We start from the raw sequence: 18,241 nt of genomic DNA on the forward strand, positions 1-18,241 counted from the left end.
TGCTTTTAACTCTGATTTGGGGGGAAAATGGTTTTTAAAAAAAGTCAGTTTAAAAAAATGGCTCCCTGCCTTGTGCAATGTGTATGTACTGAAGTGAAGAGATTTTTTTTTTCTAAAGAGAAATAAAACTAAAACTGGATGAAATTTTTTCTGGATATTTCTTTATTGACCTCGAATGAAAGGTACTCTGCAATCTATACAGAATAAAGATGAAAAGCATGAAGTAGTTAGAAAAAAACGCTAATAAACTATAGCTAGTTTAAATGTGAAAGCTACAATTAGAGTCCGTAACTATTTATTTATTTGTTATTTTTTTATTAAAAAAAACTAATTTTTTTTTCAAGCTGACTGGATGACACAGTAAAAGTATTATGGATATTATGATCTGATGGTTGCACTTTTCTGGTAGCAGGGTGAACAATTACCACTTTCTTTTATATTCTGAAAAATAACAAGTAAATACATAAAATGAGATGCTGAGCTTCTTTAGAATAAAATCTCAAAAATACTGCACTTTGCCAGAGGGGGTGCTGCAGATTCATACAGGTTAAGGAGTTTCTGAACATAAATTTCTGAACATATTTCTGAACATAAAACATATATAAATAGATACAGATCTGTATGCACTGGGACTGAATATTAAAGTGGGCGTCCAGTGTATCTCCACTAAAATATTTAGGCAGGCATTCATTGGTAAGTCAGGGCGAAAATTGGCAAAACAATCCACCTCTGGGAGAAAACATTTTAAAGGAAATTGCAAGACAGATTTGAAAAAACAAATTTTGAACATTTTTAAATATGGCACTACAAAAAAGTGAAAATAAAATAAATAAAATATATATATATTTTTTTCATTATTATAAAAACCCAGCGGTATATTAGCTGGCAGATATTATTACAATTGTTTGCCGACCACTATCGGCAAACAATTGTAATTTACGTGCCAATAAATACACATTTTACAAGTAAAAAGTCGGTGGAAGAAACGCCTTTCGGCCATGTTAAAAGAGTTGACTTTGCATATACAAAACACAGATCTGAGCAGAGTTGGGTAGCGAGAAAAAGACTCATTTACGTGTTGTTGTGACATTAAAAAACGTTTAGGGTCGTTGTAAGTACTCATAACTAAATACACACAACAAATGCTTGGGAATCTGCTGGTTTCGTGTACCTGAAAAAACAATATCATTTTTACTGTTATCACTATTATTGCGTGCATAGCGTTTTGTGTAAGTCTAAAAAAACTCATCTTCAGTCCTCCAATGGCGGAAGCGTAGCTCCACTGCAGCGTGCTGATGCGTCAAAGGATCAGCCAATTAGCTTCCACTTCTTATCAATGGAAGTTCTCTGCGTTACTGATGAACACTTGAGTCATGTAGCGGTGACGGAGGGGAGCGGAGATTATCTGGAGGCTGTAAGCAAACACCCGTACTTCTCACTTGTTTTTGTGTTTTAGTCTTGTTCAGTGCTGCTCTGCTGTTTCTGTTCCAGCTCGTTTTTCTTTCCAGTTCCATTCCTTGACCCTCTAACCCACATAGGCTCTGTGTTGATGTTTACTCTGTATTGACTTGTACTGCAAAAGGCTGCTGCGAAAAACAGCAGAAAAAATGCATTTACCTGAAAAAACAAAGCATGCATTTAGATGACAGTCATAATACATGAATTGTACTAATTTACATTTCTTATGGATACTTTTCCCTTTTTGTTTTCAAATGAATATAAAGCGAAATCAAATGTTCTGTGGCCATATTTTACAACAAATTACAGTCTTCGATGACTTAATGTAAACTTTTTAGTGTTTCAGAGTCAAAAGGTTTGCATTTTACTGCAGGGTGGAATTTCTGTGTTTCATAAGTTTGCTGGTAGCACAGGCATGCAGACTAACCTGTTATTTTGTCAAGATAACATTTTGAGCAACATATGACCTAACAAAAGAAGCTGCACACAAACCTTTGGACAAACACATGAGTGGAGTTGCAAAAGCACAGATAGGCCAAGTGCAATACTTTACATTTTAGTCTTTTGTTAAGGTTTTAATTGTCTGTATTTTTTTTTCTGGTGTTTAATTTTGAAGGTTTGCTGTTCTATTGGCTATTCTGTCGTATTTGTCACCACACATAAAGCTAAGACCCAGGAGCTGATTTGTAAAAACAAATTTAGCTAATGTGAAACCTGGAGCTTAAGAAATGGAAACATACACATTTTGCATATCAACACAATCTGACATCGCAGAGACTTTGTACTCAGGAGCTGGCAGGTTAAAGACTGCCTAATGTTCTCAGCTGATTCTCGCCTGTGAATCGAGTTGACTAATCATATATAGGGTTCACTATTTAAGCTGTTTGAACCTGCCCATATCTCCTGCACTGCTGCAAGCTGTTTTGCAACCCACTTCGACCCCATCCCTTGCTTTCATGCAATATTTAAATACATAAATATCATACTGGTATCTTTCTACCTGCCTACAACAGAGCCATAACAACACATATAAATTACTTCCGGTAGAAATGACAGTCCCATACTAAAAATATACAAAAGTTTTAACTTAAAGGATCTAAGTGAACTACATATGCACCGTTTGTGGCATTTGCATGGTCAGTGTTTCCAATAAATGTACTTTGTTTGAGTTTCTTGACCTACTTTTCAACCATGAAATCTGTGAAGTCAGTAACTAAAACAACTGACTCTAAACTCTTAAGGCCATTGTGGTGTCCAAAAAGACTACGTCATCTTTCTTTGTTTTTTGTTATTAAAATGTTCAGTAATTGCTTCTTTTGACTGCTCCCATATTAGGAAGGGGTTGGCACAGACTTACGCTGCAGCCATCCTTCCTGACACAACCCTCCCAGGGATTTGTGTAGATGCACTGGTATGTGAATGTGTAATAAAAAAGTTTTATACTGTGTATTTATGTGACATAACAATAACAAATACATAAGAAATTAGGTTTAATGTTATACTTATTGATAATGTAATTTCTATAATTTCTCAGGAGGTGGCAGAAGGCACACCGACAAACGAGGGTGATTTAAGAGACATGTAACAGACAGGTTTGCTGACATCAGCTGGTTCTGTAAATGGCTGGAGGGATGGCAGTTACCAAGCAGGAGACACTTGAAGGAGGCAAAGGTGCATCTGGAGTCCGGACCGAGCCTGAAGGAGGCTGGGGTTGGATGATTGTCGCTGGTTGTTTTCTCGCTACCATCTGCACCCGAGCAGTAACCAGGTGAGGAGTGTGTATCTGTCTTGGTTTAAGGCTACTACCAGGTACCAGTCCTCACTTTGAAGCTAATTATGCTTAAAAACTACAAAATCCATATCCATATCCATAGATTTTGCTGTGGTTTTTCCCATTGTCACTACTGGGCACACTCTTTATATGCTTGTGATACAGCTTCCATTTAGTATTTCACTGTATGATTTGATCTGTTATTAATTTAAGAGCACCAGGCCAACAGCAAATTATTTCCACTCGTTGGTGTACTTAAATTTTTATTCTCCACAAACTACTCAACATGACTTCACCTCCAGGTGTACAAAGCTCCAGCTTAGCCTTTTGTAGCAGATGTAGGATTATTACTATGCAATATGCAGTTTTGACATGTAGCTGTACTTAGCAAGACTTTATGGTCTTAGATTTGATTATTAACACCTCAAAGTTATTACTTGGCAATAATCCATTCTGACTCACTTCCAAGTTTTAAGCATCTCAGCAGCCATTTTTTTTTTCCACTAAGACTTTGAAATCCTGCAGAAATGTTTCCACATTTACGTCACTGTACATTACTTCCACAGGTCTGCCACAATCTGGTGTTTGGCTTTAATTGAAGGTTATCTCTAGATTTACACTATAGAAACTGAACAAACTGGGTGAAATGTGTAATTTAAAAAAAAAAAAAAGTGACCTGGATAGTTTACAGCATGTGCTGGGAGGAAGAAGTTTGGTGAAGTGTTGTGTTTTTCCATGCTCTTTATAATACTCAGTATTTCCCAACCACCCCAGCTCACGCAGGACATAATGTCTCTTGCCATATATCTCAATAGATAATATAATCTTTCAACCCTGTGAGGTCACCCCTATAGTATATATTTGATTTTGAAACCGTAGATTTTCCTGGGGGGAAAAAATATGTTTTTTTGTTTTGTTTTTTAACACCTAACAGGATGTTAGAGAAAACGTCTTAGATTGTTAATCATTAAAGGTATCAAATTTGTAGCTTGTAAAATTGAAGAACAAAGAAAGCCATTCATCCTCTAGTTTGTTTCTCTGCCTGAAATAAAAGCTAACATTGCTAAAGCTTTTGTAGTACTGGCAAACAAAGTACAAGAAATGAAAAAGTGTGTAATGATGAAAATAATAATACATCGAATTCTGTTCTAATGTGAATTTTATCAAGGCGGTGAGTGATTTACAGCACTGTTCTTGTCTGAGGCTTCAAGAACTAGAAGTGCTGCCTGGTGTTAAGTAACAGAAAGCAAGGGTGAATAAAATACTTAGGCGATACTTAGGTTGCTGCCTTCTTATCTATGTTCCCTGCTTGAAACATGCTGGTTGGTATTCTCTTCGTCCGCATGGTTACTTGTTGCTTTCTGTTCCATTTGCCCGAACTGAACTTGGTAAAAGAGCTTTTGTCCATTTAGCACCCTCGGCTTGGAACAAACTGCAGAAGGAATGGAAAATGACTGAATTTATTTCATTAAGTGCTTTTAAATCTAAACTATGAATCCTTGAGGCCAAGTCCATAACATGCAACTGTTTCAATTAGATTTATTGTCATTTTAACTGATTTTTTTTATTTATTTATTTATTTTTATTTGAATTTTATTGAATTTTATTATATTTGTATTCTTTCACTTATTGTTGCATGTGTGTTGTTGCTGCCTGTGTTTGAGTAATTTCTGTAACTGTGAGACACCTGCTGCTGCCTATCTTGGCCAGGTCTCCCTTGAAAAAGAAGTTTTTAATCTCAATGGGATTTTCCTGGTTAAATAAAGGTTAATAAAAAAAATTAATAAATAAAAATACAGGTCATGGAGTGCAGAGCCCTGTTTGATAACTCAATAGATAATATAATCTTTGTTTGATATAAATGCCTGTCATAAACTGATAAACATTATACTTTGTTGCCAAGTCTGACAGACTAGGATTTGGCAAGTATTAAATAGTCTAATTAATATTGCATTTGGCCCAAATCATCACCCAAAAGTTAATATATACATGATATAGATAGTGGATGTAAGACCCCATCATATACTGACCTGAAGATACGGTGTTAGCCCAATTGACAGACTAATTATGTTTTATCTGTTCTTCGATATGAAGACTTTCTCTTTTCTTATTGACTTACTGAATGTAATAAACCTCTTTGAAGTTGTTATTGAGGAAAGCTACTAATCCTATTATCATCAGTTTATTGCTTTATTTCACCCTTCCTTATTCATGTCACGAACAATCTCTCTGTATGCAGATGTGTCTCCATGTTCTTTGTTGAGTTTCAAATGCACTTTGGGAAGGATTACTCCAACACTGCCTGGATCCACAGCCTGATAGACTCCACCACTATGCTTTGTGGTAAGATGATCATTTGCACCAGTTATCAAAAGCACTTCAAAGGCTAACAGTGTATATTGGGCGATCGTGGCTCAAGAGTTGGGAGTTCGCCTTGTAATCGGAAGGTTGCCGATTCGAGCCCCAGCTTGGACAGTCTCGGTCGTTGTGTCCTTGGGCAAGACACTTCACCCGTTGTCTACTGGTGGTGGTCAGAGGGCCCGGTGGCGCCAGTGTCCGGCAGCCTCGCCTCTGTCAGTGCGCCCCGGGGTGGCTGTGGCTACAATGTAGCTTGCCATCACCAGTGTGTGAATGTGTGTGTGAATGGGTGGATGACTGGTTGTGTAAAGTGCTTTGGGGTCCTTAGGGACTAGAAAAGCGCTATACAAATACAGGCCTTTTTTTAATTTTTATATTCTTATCAAACCATACACAAGTTAGGAGGGTATAGTTTGGCCAGAAGGGGAAGAAACAAATCCTGTTACAATTAACAGGCGTCTACACAAACTTGCTTTTCTTTTGAAAATGAGGCATTAATTGAAAAAAAATCTTATGAATAAAACAAATCTACTGAAACTGTCTCTGCAGCTCCTCTGGGCAGTTTTCTTGGGAACCGTCTGTCCTGCAGAGCTACAGTGATTCTCGGAGGCATGCTGTCATCTGCTGGTCTGATTATCAGCTCCTTTGCTAACAGCCTGGAGTATCTTTATATGTCTCTGGGTGTCCTCACAGGTACATGTTCATGATACACGGCTGTTATCTGTTGTGTACTGCAGATAACAGATAACAGCCACATGGAGGACTGCAGCAATCCTCCATGTGCACACGATCCTGTACACACATATCTAACATACACAGCATGATCTTAAGTGTAAGCACAGAAGATTAAATGGTAACAGACATGCGTCAACAGGGAACCAGCTTGGTTGTTGGAGATCTTGTCAAAATCATCTGGAAGGCTTCTGATTGTCATGGAGGGACAATGATGCCACCCACACTGCCAATGCATTAAAAGCATACCTGGATAGAAAAACACGCAGTGTAACATAAGTCATGGACAGAGCCCAAACCTCAACATTATTGAAGCATTGTGGGATCATCTTTATAGTGAATTAGGGCTGCCACGATTAGTCGACTAGTCACGATTACGTTGGCTATTAAAATCGTCGACGACTGATTTAATAGTCGACGCGTCGTTTGAAGCTCACAAAAGATGCAGGAATAAGTAGTAGGATTTAAGAGTGTAATAACGGACTGAAACAGAAGATGGCAGCACTGCATGTACAAGGATGCCAGCTGCCGTTAAACCCCGAAGAAGAAGTAGCTCTGTCCCAGAATTCATAGCGCAGCCCAGCTCAGTTTCCAACAATGGCAGCAGCTAGTTAGTTTATTACTCTTATTATTCTTTCCATGTCACAAAATAAACGTTTAACATATTTTCAGACGAGAATGTAACTGTGTAAACCTCAAATATCTGCTCAGTTTATCAAGACACCACATATTTTCAAAAGCGCTCCGACGTTTTCGGAGACGTCTGTTACCACTAGCTCGATAGCTAGCCGGGGGCAAGGCTCACTAGAGCCCGTGAGAGCACCGGACTCCCCGCAAATCATTTTCAAACCCACCGCTGTCTTTCGCTACTCAGGTTAAACATATATAAGTCACTTAGATAACTTAAAAATGTTATTGTTTGGCTTTTTTTTTGTATTTTATTTGTTCCTGAGTAAATCGGTTTGGCTGAGATTAAAGTTATAGTTTTTACACAGCATAAACGTCAAGCAGACAACTGATCATCAGAAATGTGAGATGCTCGAGAATATACTCCGGTGTCCCGTTATATTTTAGATAGTGTAACCCCCCTCAGTCTCTATGTCCGGTGCTGTATGAGTAAAACTCTCTGGACTTGAGATGGGTAGAGCTCAGGCGTGGTTTATTCCCCTTTTGTGGGTTTCTGCAGTAACATGGGACATGAATAACCATGGGTTTCCAGCAACAGGATTCCACCCAAACACAGCAAAAGGTTCATTGCTACTAACGGATAAGCTTAGGGAAAACCCGTTTACCAGTAGCAGACTTCCGCTGCGGATTTTCAAAATAAAGGTTTCAAAATAAACCCATGGTTGAGATCCCAAGTTTAACAAGAATTTAACAACAATAAAACCATATTCATTCTTTTACATCGTTACAATAGCAAGGAGTTTATTAAACTTCACCAAAACAATCTGCAAATTTCATTAAAATTTAATAAACTATCATCTTGTTTTTATTTTTAGTTAGCACATACCTTAAACACTTAAAGCTGTAAGCTAATGATAGTTATATAAGAGCAGATGCATGCTGGTGCAATAAGCTGTACGTTTTACGTCCAATGGATTGCATGATCTGATTAGTCGACTAATGGCAAAAATAATCGGTGACTAGTCGACTATCAAAATAATCGTTTGTGGCAGCCCTATAGTGAATGAAACAAAAGTTGGCCAAAGAAGAACTTCAAAAGTCCTTCAAGAAGCCTGGAGAACTATTCTTGAAGATTACTTAAAGAAATGACAAGAAAGCTTGCCTAAGAGAGTTCAGAATGTGTTGTACATATTCTGCTACTTATATACTGCATTTCCACACATGTCTGTACATTTGATGTGTGGCTTAAGACTTTGACACAGTACTGTACAAACATCTATTTACAAAGACACAAACTACTTTTGACTGGTCGCTACAGCAGGTAGCTACACATGTTTGATTTGGCACATTTTTACTACAGATGCCCTTCAAAGGGTTTGTGGGTTAAACCATTTAACAGAAAGATACCACCGATAGAACCTCAGGGAGCCTCGACCTATATTGTGACCACTTGAAGGGAAAGGGAAACAGTTTTTTTCACTTGTTAAAAAGGAGAAAAAAACAGAAGCATTTTTATAGGGGAAAATATAATGATATGAGCCGTGAACGTTAATGATGATCTTACTGTGGAGTTTAAATATTGTTACACCAAGTTGCTTTGGGGAAAATATTTGCTAAGTAAATAGCAGATTGTAGAATGGCACATATGAGAGCTTCTGAGGAGATATGGCAACATATGGCAGGTCTCCCAAACTACAAAAACCCTTTATTCATTCTCTGCAGGTCTTGGCTTTGCTCTCAGCTACACACCAGCCATAGCGATGGTTGGGAAGTACTTCAATGAGAGGAAAGCTCTGGCCTATGGCATCGCTCTGTCTGGTAGTGACATCTTTACTTATCTTAATTTTTCTTTCTTTTCACTGATACTTTATTTTTCTCCCTCACCTGTTCATTCTTCCTTTCACCGTTTCCACCTGTATGTATTTACTGTGTTCCTCTGTGCTTTTTTCAGTCTGCTTTTAAGTTCCTCATCCCATATTCCCCCTTCACTCTTTTCGTGTTTTATTTCATTCCATCAAATCCAATGTTACCTCATCTTTAGGCAGTGGCATTGGGACCTTCCTCCTGGCTCCTGCAGTTCAGCTCCTTATAGAGTATTATTCCTGGAGAGGAGCGCTGCTCATTCTTGGAGCATTTGTGTCCAACTTGTGTGTCTGTGGTGCCCTGATGAGGCCGCTGGAACCAAGAGGAAGTCAAAGGTAAGTTCTTGGGTATTTTGGTGTATTTTACTTGGATATGAAAGAAATATGTTGTTCTAAAAGTAAAACTACTGACAGGTAAAATGGATAACATTATTCATCTCATTACAATGAAATGTTCTTCTGGTAAATGTTACCCAAATGGCAGCTCCTAGCATGACTTAGTATAGCAGTGTAGCAATCTGCAAAAACTGCTCAAAGAGCCACAGTTGTTTACCCCCAAATTCCAAATATCCCAATTCAATTAACTACCTACAGGATACACTAGGGAAAAAACCCTGATCCATCTTGCCACAGATTTAAAAGATCACCTAATCCTTAAAAAATTGAAATCTAATTATTTTCTTATCTTTCTCATGCCATCTGAAGGACATGGGAGAGCAAGCTGACAAAATTTGGGAAAAACTGCATGAAGACAGTGCTGGATTTTAAAGTCCCTGAACAAATATCTGCTGATTGTATCCAAGTGGACCACAAGCAGCTGGATGTAAAGAACTTAAAGGGTCCTCAGGGGCTCCTCATACCGAACGGAACATTGAAAAACTTTGGGCTTGAAAAGGGCAAACTAGGTAACATAGCATTTCTTCCAACCCTGGAGCCATCTGATCGGAAGTTAATAGATCTGAAGATAGGGAAATGCTTTTTATTTAGCAACTCACTAACAGACACAATGCTAGGCAACATTGAATTCTCAGATCTTAAGCTACCCAACATGACTGAGGACTTGAAATTGGTGGAAAGCATTAGCTTGAGCAAAAACTTGGAAGACATGGATGGAAAGATAGAAGACTCAAAATTTAATGAAGCCAGACAAAGTGACAATAATCCTTTAGTAAACCCTTCATCCAGAGGTCAGTGCTTTTGTTTCGAGTCCAGGGAGGAGTTTGGCTTCCTTTTGATACCCAGCTTCCTGATTTTGTCCATTTCATTCCTGTTTATGGCGTATGGTTGCAGCCCTCCAATAGTTTACCTGGTTCCTTATGCCCTCAGTTTGGGGGTGCAGCCTCAGCATGCTGCTTTACTCATGTCTGTATTTGGAGTCTGTGGAATTGTTGGCAATATCACATTTGGATGGATCACAGATAGGGGGTAAGTATTAACCTGGAGTTTATTTTTGTTAGTTAAAAATTCGTTTGTTGCATTTAATTCAAAGTTCAGTGGTGATGGATTTCCTTCGTTCTAGGTGTGTTAGGAGGTTTCGCATGCTGAGCTACACGGTGGCGGTGGCCATGGAAGGCCTCTGCTGTATGTTCATGCCTTTCCTTAGCTCCTTCTCCCTTCTCGTGCCTTTTTCCATACTCTATGGGTACTTTGATGGTGCATATGTAGCACTAATACCAGTGGTGACTTCTGACACTGTGGGCTCCACCTATCTCACCTCAGCTTTGGGTGTGGTTTACTTCCTTCATGCCATCCCCTACCTGCTCAGCCCTCCCATTGGAGGTAAGGATTCATGAATATACTACAGCAGAGTTAAGAGTCAAACTTTGTTTGTTCATCCTATTTATTCCCCCATGCATGTTCTAGCCTCTATACCAACCTTTTTAGGTCTTTTTTGCCTTCTAGAATCTGCTGTTTGCAAAGAACGAGCAGCTCTCCACTTGTTTCTGTTTCATAAGGCACAAGGCACCACCTAATTTTCATTCTACATGCTTTTACACCCATATTTTCAGAAATAACTGTGCAGAAGTTTGAGCATAAAGTCTGTAAAACAATGCCATTTTGGAGGAAAATAAGTCCTACTTTAAAATATGGATTTAAAAAAATATATGTTTATCTTTTTTCTTTCCTATTTCTCCAGGTTGGTTAGTTGATCGGACGGGAAACTATGCAGCAACTTTCTTCCTCAGTGGGGCTTCCTTTATCTTCAGCTCTGCAGTCCTAGCAGCTGCCATGTTAGTCAGACACTGCCAGAGGTCCAAGTTGAACTCAGCTGCACATTTAAACCCCAGTCACACGGCCGCTGCAGCTCTGCAGAGCATCCTATGACATGTCAACCTTGATTCTTATTCACTGTCTGCACAGATGATGTTGCTGCTGGTCTGTGGGTGTACTAAGATAATAATGATGTGTGACTGGGCTAAAGATCAAGAAGCGGCCAGGAAGGAAAAAACATAGAATTTTAGTTATTTCACAGTGACATTTACCTGTTTTGTTTGGTTTTTTTTTTATGACTGGATAAATATTTTCTATAGTCATTAACAGTATAGTCTACTAATTGTCTGAAGTAATTTTGTTTTTTAAAAGATGATACTTGAGAAGTGTCTTCCAACATAATTTAAAAATGAAAGTTCCTCATGTCTCTTTATTTCAGTTTTTATATTGAAGACCCGCTGAATGTGAAAATGTAAGCTAATCCTAAGTGTTGTTGTTTTTTTTGTGATTCTACAACTTCACCTCCAAAAAATGTTGGCACGCTGTTAAAAATGTGAATAAAACAGGATTGCATTGATTTGCAACCCACATTTCATTCACAATAGAAAACATATCAAATGTTTAAAGTGACACATTTTACTGTTTCATGAAAAATAGCTCCATATATTCAATTTGAAGACAAAAAAATTGTGAAGACTTTAAATACTTGATGTCATATCTTTTCGTTCTGAGAATCTGCAAAAATGTCTGTGCTCAAAGCACAAGGCCACAAACCAGTATTGGATGTCTGTTATCTTTAGGCTCTGAGACAGCACTGCATGATTCTGGCATAGAAATCACTACATGGGGTCAGGAAAACTTGCAGAAATCATTGTCTGTGAGCACAGTTCACTTTGGCATCCACAAATGCAGGTTAAATTTCATGAAAAGCGGAGTCCAGAAAAACTGTTGTCATCTCTGGGTCAAAACTCATTTAAAATTCACTTAAGCAAAGGGAAGCCTGTTCTGTGGTCAGATTCATCAAAATTTGAAATGTATGTTTTTTTGGAAACCATGAATGCTGCATCCTCTGAACAGAAGAAGACTGGGAACATCCGGCTAGCTGCCAGCACTCAATTCAAAAACCAGTCCAGTGTCTATATTGGCCATTTGCAATATAGAAAGGCACCATCAAGCTTGAAAGGTATGTGCAGATTTTAGAGCATATTGTCCTATCCAGATGTTGTTTTTTTTTTTCAGGGAAATGCAGGTGCTGTTATTTCACCTCATTTTTAGGCAGTATTTTCTGCATATTTCAGCAAGACAATGTTAAACTGCATACTCAGTTATGCAGTCACTGCAGTTATTAGAACAGCATAGCTTCTCAGTAGAAAAGTCAGGGTGCTGAATTTCCCTACTTCAATTCAGCCCTTTTACTGACTAAAAAGATTTGGAGCATAAAGAAATGAAAAAGACTTATACTTATAAGATTTATACAGCATCAAATCACAACAACAGTCACCAAGGCGCTTTATATTGTAAGGGAAATACCTTAGAATACTACATTCAGAGAAAAATGCATCAATCATATGATCCCCTATGAGCAAGCACTTTGGCGACAGTGGGAACGAAAAACTCGCTTTTAACAGGAAGGAACCTCTGGCAGAACCAGGCTCAGGGAGGGGCGGCTGTCTGCTGCGACGGTTGGGGTGACAACACTGCTCTCCTAGAAGTCGAGCAACAGCTCAATTCACAGACATTTTTCGATTAATGTTAAAACATGAGGGGAAGCTACACAGTGGTAAGCACAGCCCAGTCTCAACTTACTCATTGCTGCCATCAAAATTAACTTTTTTTTTTTTTAAATGATGCATCATATTTATATGTAAAAAAATTTGAAATGTTCTGTTGTGAATAAAAAAACGGGTTCACTGCATTCTGTTTCTATTTGCAATTTACGCAGCATCCAAACTTTTCTTGGAAAATTACATCAAGGTTAACGGGGTTGTTTTTAGCCACCAGGGGGCAGTAGGCCCATGTGTGCACTGTTCACCCTCTGTCGCTAAATCATTTAATGCATTTCAAAAAGTTCATTCAAAACAGATGTTCTTGCAGAGACTGGTTATTGATGTGGGGAAGCGTAAATTCAGCTTGAGGAAACCAAAACAAAGCAAAATAAATGAAAGTTTACAACCGAAATTCCCTTGTCACCAACAATTATGAAGTCTATGCTGTTTTAGAATGAATCTAAACTAGGACCGTATTTGTGCTGAATGTGCATTGTTTGATCCCTTTATTGGAAAAATAAAGAATATAGAATAGACATCTTTACAAAAGTGGAAGTCAAATTTAATGTTAGTACAAACTGTAAAAATGGTGACAATTTAAACAGGTTTAAATTTGGACCTTTATGTGTAATAAATAATTCTGTGTGAAAGCAAAATGTCCAGTTAGGGCTTTTGTGAATCATCTGAACGCTGGACATACACTGACTTTGTTTATGATTTGTGGTGTGTTATCTATGGATTTAGAAATGTGCATCGTGTGAGTTGGTGCCTGTGCATTCAGGTGTGTGTGTGTTTGTTGGTAGGGGTGGTGTGGGGTGGGGGATGTTCACTAAAGAGAACATCCCGTTCTGGGTGTATCCGCCCCCACACGGGGAGCCCTGCATTGTTCCGCTGCTGAAACCACCATTTGTGTGCGTGTGCGTGTGTGTGTGTCTGCTGGGTATTTTTTTCTTTTTTCTTTTCTGTATTCTGAACAGTGACGTTTGTGTGTCTGTCTGTGTGTGTTTACCTATCACACAGTAAATGCATGTGTCTAGCTTTTTAAAAAATGATCAGCACCCTAATATCTTCAGTTATTCTTTGTCATTTTTGTGTTTGTTAAGCCAGAACCAAGTCGTCACACAGAAATGACAATAAATTAAGCATTTTTACGACAAAATACTACACAACTATACTTTTAGATCAAAGGAAAACATCAGTTTATCAATCAATTATATCAGTATCCGTCAAAAAAAAAAAAAAATGCCGTCTATAAAAGTATTTTACCTCTACATTTTCACAATGAGCCCACCCGAAACCTTGGCTGATTGTGACCTACATTGTGACCTGTTTTCACACCTTGGCAGTGTGATTAGGTAGAGGATCATTAGGGGGTCTATTATCCCTCTCGGGGAGACACTCCCACAGGGCTTAAATCTGGGACTCTAGACCTATAGAACTGAAAAAGCTTCTCGGATGAGAGGTGAAACGCCTTCAAACAACTTAAAGAAGTCCATCGCTTTTCTTTCCGAGCTCCTTAGACCTCTACTTGCAACATAGTTTGTGTTGATCTGTCACAAACATCTTTTAACCTTCAGTGTGTGAATGGGTGGATGACTGGATGTGTAAAGTGCTATACAAATACAGGCCATTTACCATTTACCATTCACTGGAGATGACTTCATACGACGCAGTGTGCTGTGAAAAACGATTGATAGCACCCAGTCTAGAAAAGGGTGAGCTATTCAACAAAGGTTGTTGTGGTCTGTCTGTAGCTGTATACAGACGTGTGATGTTTTCTGTGAAGCTAGAAATCTGATAAGGTAGTTCTGTTTCCAGTAAGCAGTTTTGTGTTAAACTATGCTATAATCCAAAATATACAGTTGCTCATGAAGGTGATCCACTGCATTTGGCTATATGGTTATAGTTTCTCTCTTTTAGTCTGAAGTGTGTGAAAGAGAATCCACCTCATTGATTCACTTGTTTTTTAAAGCAGTTGGTGAATGTTGTTAGTAACACACAATTGCTGTCAGATAAATGGTGGCATAAAAAATACACAAGTTCTTACTTGTGTAATTGTTTTGTTAAGTAGGAATGCTAAAGTAAAATACAGATACCTTAAATCTGTAACTGGGTACATAACTTCTGTTAGATCATCTGAAAGCCTTTACAGGTGGCCTTGGTGATTAAACCTTGTGTGTGTGTGTGTATGTGTGTGTACTTTTTAGTTAGAAGTTTCCAATGTGTAGGTGGATGCGTGGGAGGCAAGCAGAGGAGGGGTTTCCTCTGAGGTTGGCATCCCCGAAGACACCGAAAAAAAAGAAAAAATACAGAAAAAAGGACTTCCCCTGTAATAACACACACACACACACACACACACACACACACACATTTCTCCTTCCTGTTTCATGTTCATGCTTGCATAAATTTAACTGATTAGGCCCACATTAGAACTCTTGTACCAGAGGTTTTTTTTAGTCTCATTGCATTAGCAGATTTTCACGTATTAAATATAACACATTTGTTATGTCATCATGATATTCTTTCTTCTTAATGTACTTCTTACATTAAGAAGTACATTAAGGATCCAGGCTCCAGGATTCAATTAGATTACTAATCCACATGAGTGGGCAAAAACCATAATGATGTTTCAAAGTGTGTCCTTTGATACTTTCTTTGATATTCTGGGAGAATTTCAGAATATTAAAGAACAAGTCCTCTGCAATACATTCAAGCACTTTGCAACTTGTCCTTTAATGTGTTTTTCTCTTGTTTTGCATATATTCCTCTTGTTTGTTATTTATTCCTGGCGTCTTACTATTTATATTTTTTGCACTGTTGATGTGGAGCAACCACAACTTTATTGTACATGTTTAATGACAATAAAGGGCCATTCTATTCTAATTTGCACCAGCCCCATTAATGTTATGCTGCAAGTAAAACAACTGTGGCTGGCTGTGGAGAAGCTTATCTTTCTTGCAGACATTTAAACCAGTGTCTGCTTAATATTTCACTCCAAGAACTCAGGGTGGGTTGTGGCTAACAGAAACCAATATCACACGTTCACAGGAGGCCAGCACATGCAGATTTACTGGGTGCTTACTTACTGCTTTACAGCCTTAAACCAAGTTTTTACCTTAAGATTGCTCTGCCTTTAAATTCAATAAAGTGAATTATTGTAATTTAGATTTAAATAATATCTTTTTGCTGTTTTAAAGACCGATACTGTCTAACTACAGAACAGCACTGCTGCTGTGCATGGGGAGAAGTGATGTCACACATACGCACACATAGACAGCACCTGCGTTGTTGGTTTACACTAGATTCACTCTCTGATAAACTTTTGTCATGCAGCAGCCAGGTGCATAATGCCACTGTATGTCTGTATGTGTGTGTGCTTTACCACATCACTCACACACACTTCTCTGTGGGAAGACAAACACTGTGAAAAAACAGAAGATGCTCCTGAGGAAACACAGGTGAGAAGGACAAATGTAGACACGCATGCATGCAGACAGATACTGTATGTTCCCTCAGTTGTCATGTTTACTCTGGGATAGCAACCCGGCTTGGTTATTTTGTAACATTTTGTCTGCCGTGTTTGCTCTGAAATAGTGACCTATCCACTGTGTGCCTTGTCTCTTAACCATAGTTAGCTGAGATAGGCTATAGCCCAAGTGGAAAAGGTTTAAAAATATGCATGTATGACATGATCATTTTTCATTAGATGTCTTCATCTTTATTTTCATATTGTTTTGTGTTAGGGTTAAGCTTTTAATGCAATCTTTCTGTTTCTAGTCCTGTGGCTGTTTGTGTTTGTTTTGTTTGTGGCCTCAAGTCTCGGGTGTTTTTGGAGGGTTTGGTTCACAGGATTGTGTTTTATGTGCTTTTGCAGATAGAATGCTCTTGGTTGGCTTCCTCAGCTGTGGTACGGCAATTTTTTCCTTTGCTATTTGTTGTAATTTTAACTGTGACTGATCTGTCCTCTTCACTGAAGCCCCTGTATTTGGATTCACGTTTGCTACAGATGTTAAAGGCATCAGTGTGCATAATATGTCCTTATATAAGATAATCCAGCATGTAGGAAACTATCTAGTCCTCATTTAATGCAGTGTCTGCATATCTATTAATTGTATGCATGTATGTTTTAAAATATGATTGCATACCACCTGAACTGATAACAAGCCGGATAAACCTTTTCCTCTTCAGTTCAGAGGACGTGGCAACAGTTCTCCACTTTTCCTCAATCCATTTTATGCTGCTGAGAAGACGGCAGCGTTTTCGAATTGATTTCACATACAGTGGGGCAAAAAAGTATTTAGTCAGCCACCGACTGTGCAAGTTCCCCCACTTAAAATGATGACAGAGGTCAGTAATTTGCACCAGAGGTACACTTCAACTGTGAGAGACAGAATGTGAAAAAAAAAAAAATCCATGAATTCACATGGTAGGATTTGTAAAGAATTTATTCGTAAATCAGGGTGGAAAATAAGTATTTGGTCAATAACAAAAATACAACTCAATACTTTGTAACATAACCTTTGTTGGCAATAACAGAGGTCAAACGTTTACTATAGGTCTTTACCAGGTTTGCACACACAGTAGCTGGTATTTTGGCCCATTCCTCCATGCAGATCTTCTCAAGAGCAGTGATGTTTTGGGGCTGTCGCCGAGCAACACGGACTTTCAACTCCCGCCACAGATTTTCTATGGGGTTGAGGCCTGGAGACTGGCTAGGCCACTCCAGGACTTTCAAATGCTTCTTACGGAGCCACTCCTTTGTTGCCCGGGCGGTGTGTTTTGGATCATTGTCATGTTGGAAGACCCAGCCTCGTTTCATCTTCAAAGTTCTCACTGATGGAAGGAGGTTTTGGCTCAAAATCTCACGATACTTGGCCCCATTCATTCTGTCCTTAACACGGATCAGTCGTCCTGTCCCCTTGGCAGAAAAACAGCCCCATAGCATGATGTTTCCACCCCCATGCTTCACAGTAGGTATGGTGTTCTTGGGATGCAACTCAGTATTCTTCTTCCTCCAAACACGACGAGTTGAGTTTATACCAAAAAGTTCTACTTTGGTTTCATCTGACCACATGACATTCTCCCAATCCTCTGCTGTATCATCCATGTGCTCTCTGGCAAACTTCAGACGGGCCTGGACATGCACTGGCTTCAGCAGCGGAACACGTCTGGCACTGCGGGATTTGATTCCCTGCCGTTGTAGTGTGTTACTGATGGTGACCTTTGTTACTTTGGTCCCAGCTCTCTGCAGGTCATTCACCAGGTCCCCCCGTGTGGTTCTGGGATCTTTGCTCACCGTTCTCATGATCATTTTGACCCCACGGGATGAGATCTTGCGTGGAGCCCCAGATCGAGGGAGATTATCAGTGGTCTTGTATGTCTTCCATTTTCTGATGATTGCTCCCACAGTTGATTTTTTCACACCAAGCTGCTTGCCTATTGTAGATTCACTCTTC

At 38.9% G+C, this 18,241-nt stretch overlaps 1 protein-coding gene across 2 annotated transcripts; it reads left to right on the plus strand.

Moving 5' to 3' along the window:
• Positions 1 to 1,329: 1,329 nt before the first annotated feature.
• LOC102792627 (monocarboxylate transporter 12-B-like) lies at positions 1,330 to 12,919 on the plus strand. Of its 2 annotated transcripts, XM_087850070.1 has the most exons (10): positions 1,330 to 1,414; positions 2,794 to 2,869; positions 2,993 to 3,226; positions 5,469 to 5,572; positions 6,137 to 6,280; positions 8,669 to 8,764; positions 8,988 to 9,144; positions 9,514 to 10,233; positions 10,328 to 10,587; positions 10,946 to 12,919. In XM_087850070.1, the coding sequence occupies exons 3-10, from the start codon at positions 3,078 to 3,080 to the stop codon at positions 11,131 to 11,133; spliced, it is 1,818 nt and encodes a 605-aa protein (XP_087706196.1). In that variant the 5' UTR covers positions 1,330 to 1,414; positions 2,794 to 2,869; positions 2,993 to 3,077; the 3' UTR covers positions 11,134 to 12,919. The 2 variants fall into 2 exon arrangements, with proteins under 2 accessions (XP_087706196.1, XP_087706197.1); XM_087850071.1 differs by lacking the exon at positions 6,137 to 6,280.
• Positions 12,920 to 18,241: the final 5,322 nt, after the last annotated feature.

The sequence above is a fragment of the Neolamprologus brichardi genome, chromosome 13 (genome assembly GCF_056152115.1).
Source record: "Neolamprologus brichardi isolate AB-2024 chromosome 13, ASM5615211v1, whole genome shotgun sequence".
NCBI classification, from domain to species: domain Eukaryota; kingdom Metazoa; phylum Chordata; class Actinopteri; order Cichliformes; family Cichlidae; genus Neolamprologus; species Neolamprologus brichardi.

Bases quoted from the DNA above. Each gene is read 5' to 3' on its own strand.
- LOC102792627 (XM_087850070.1), top strand. From the start codon at position 3,078: ATGGCTGGAGGGATGGCAGTTACCAAGCAGGAGACACTTGAAGGAGGC. The intron at 3,227-5,468 runs GTGAGGAGTGTG...CTCTGTATGCAG, and splicing joins TGCACCCGAGCAGTAACCAG to ATGTGTCTCCATGTTCTTTG. The intron at 5,573-6,136 runs GTAAGATGATCA...CTGTCTCTGCAG, and splicing joins CTCCACCACTATGCTTTGTG to CTCCTCTGGGCAGTTTTCTT.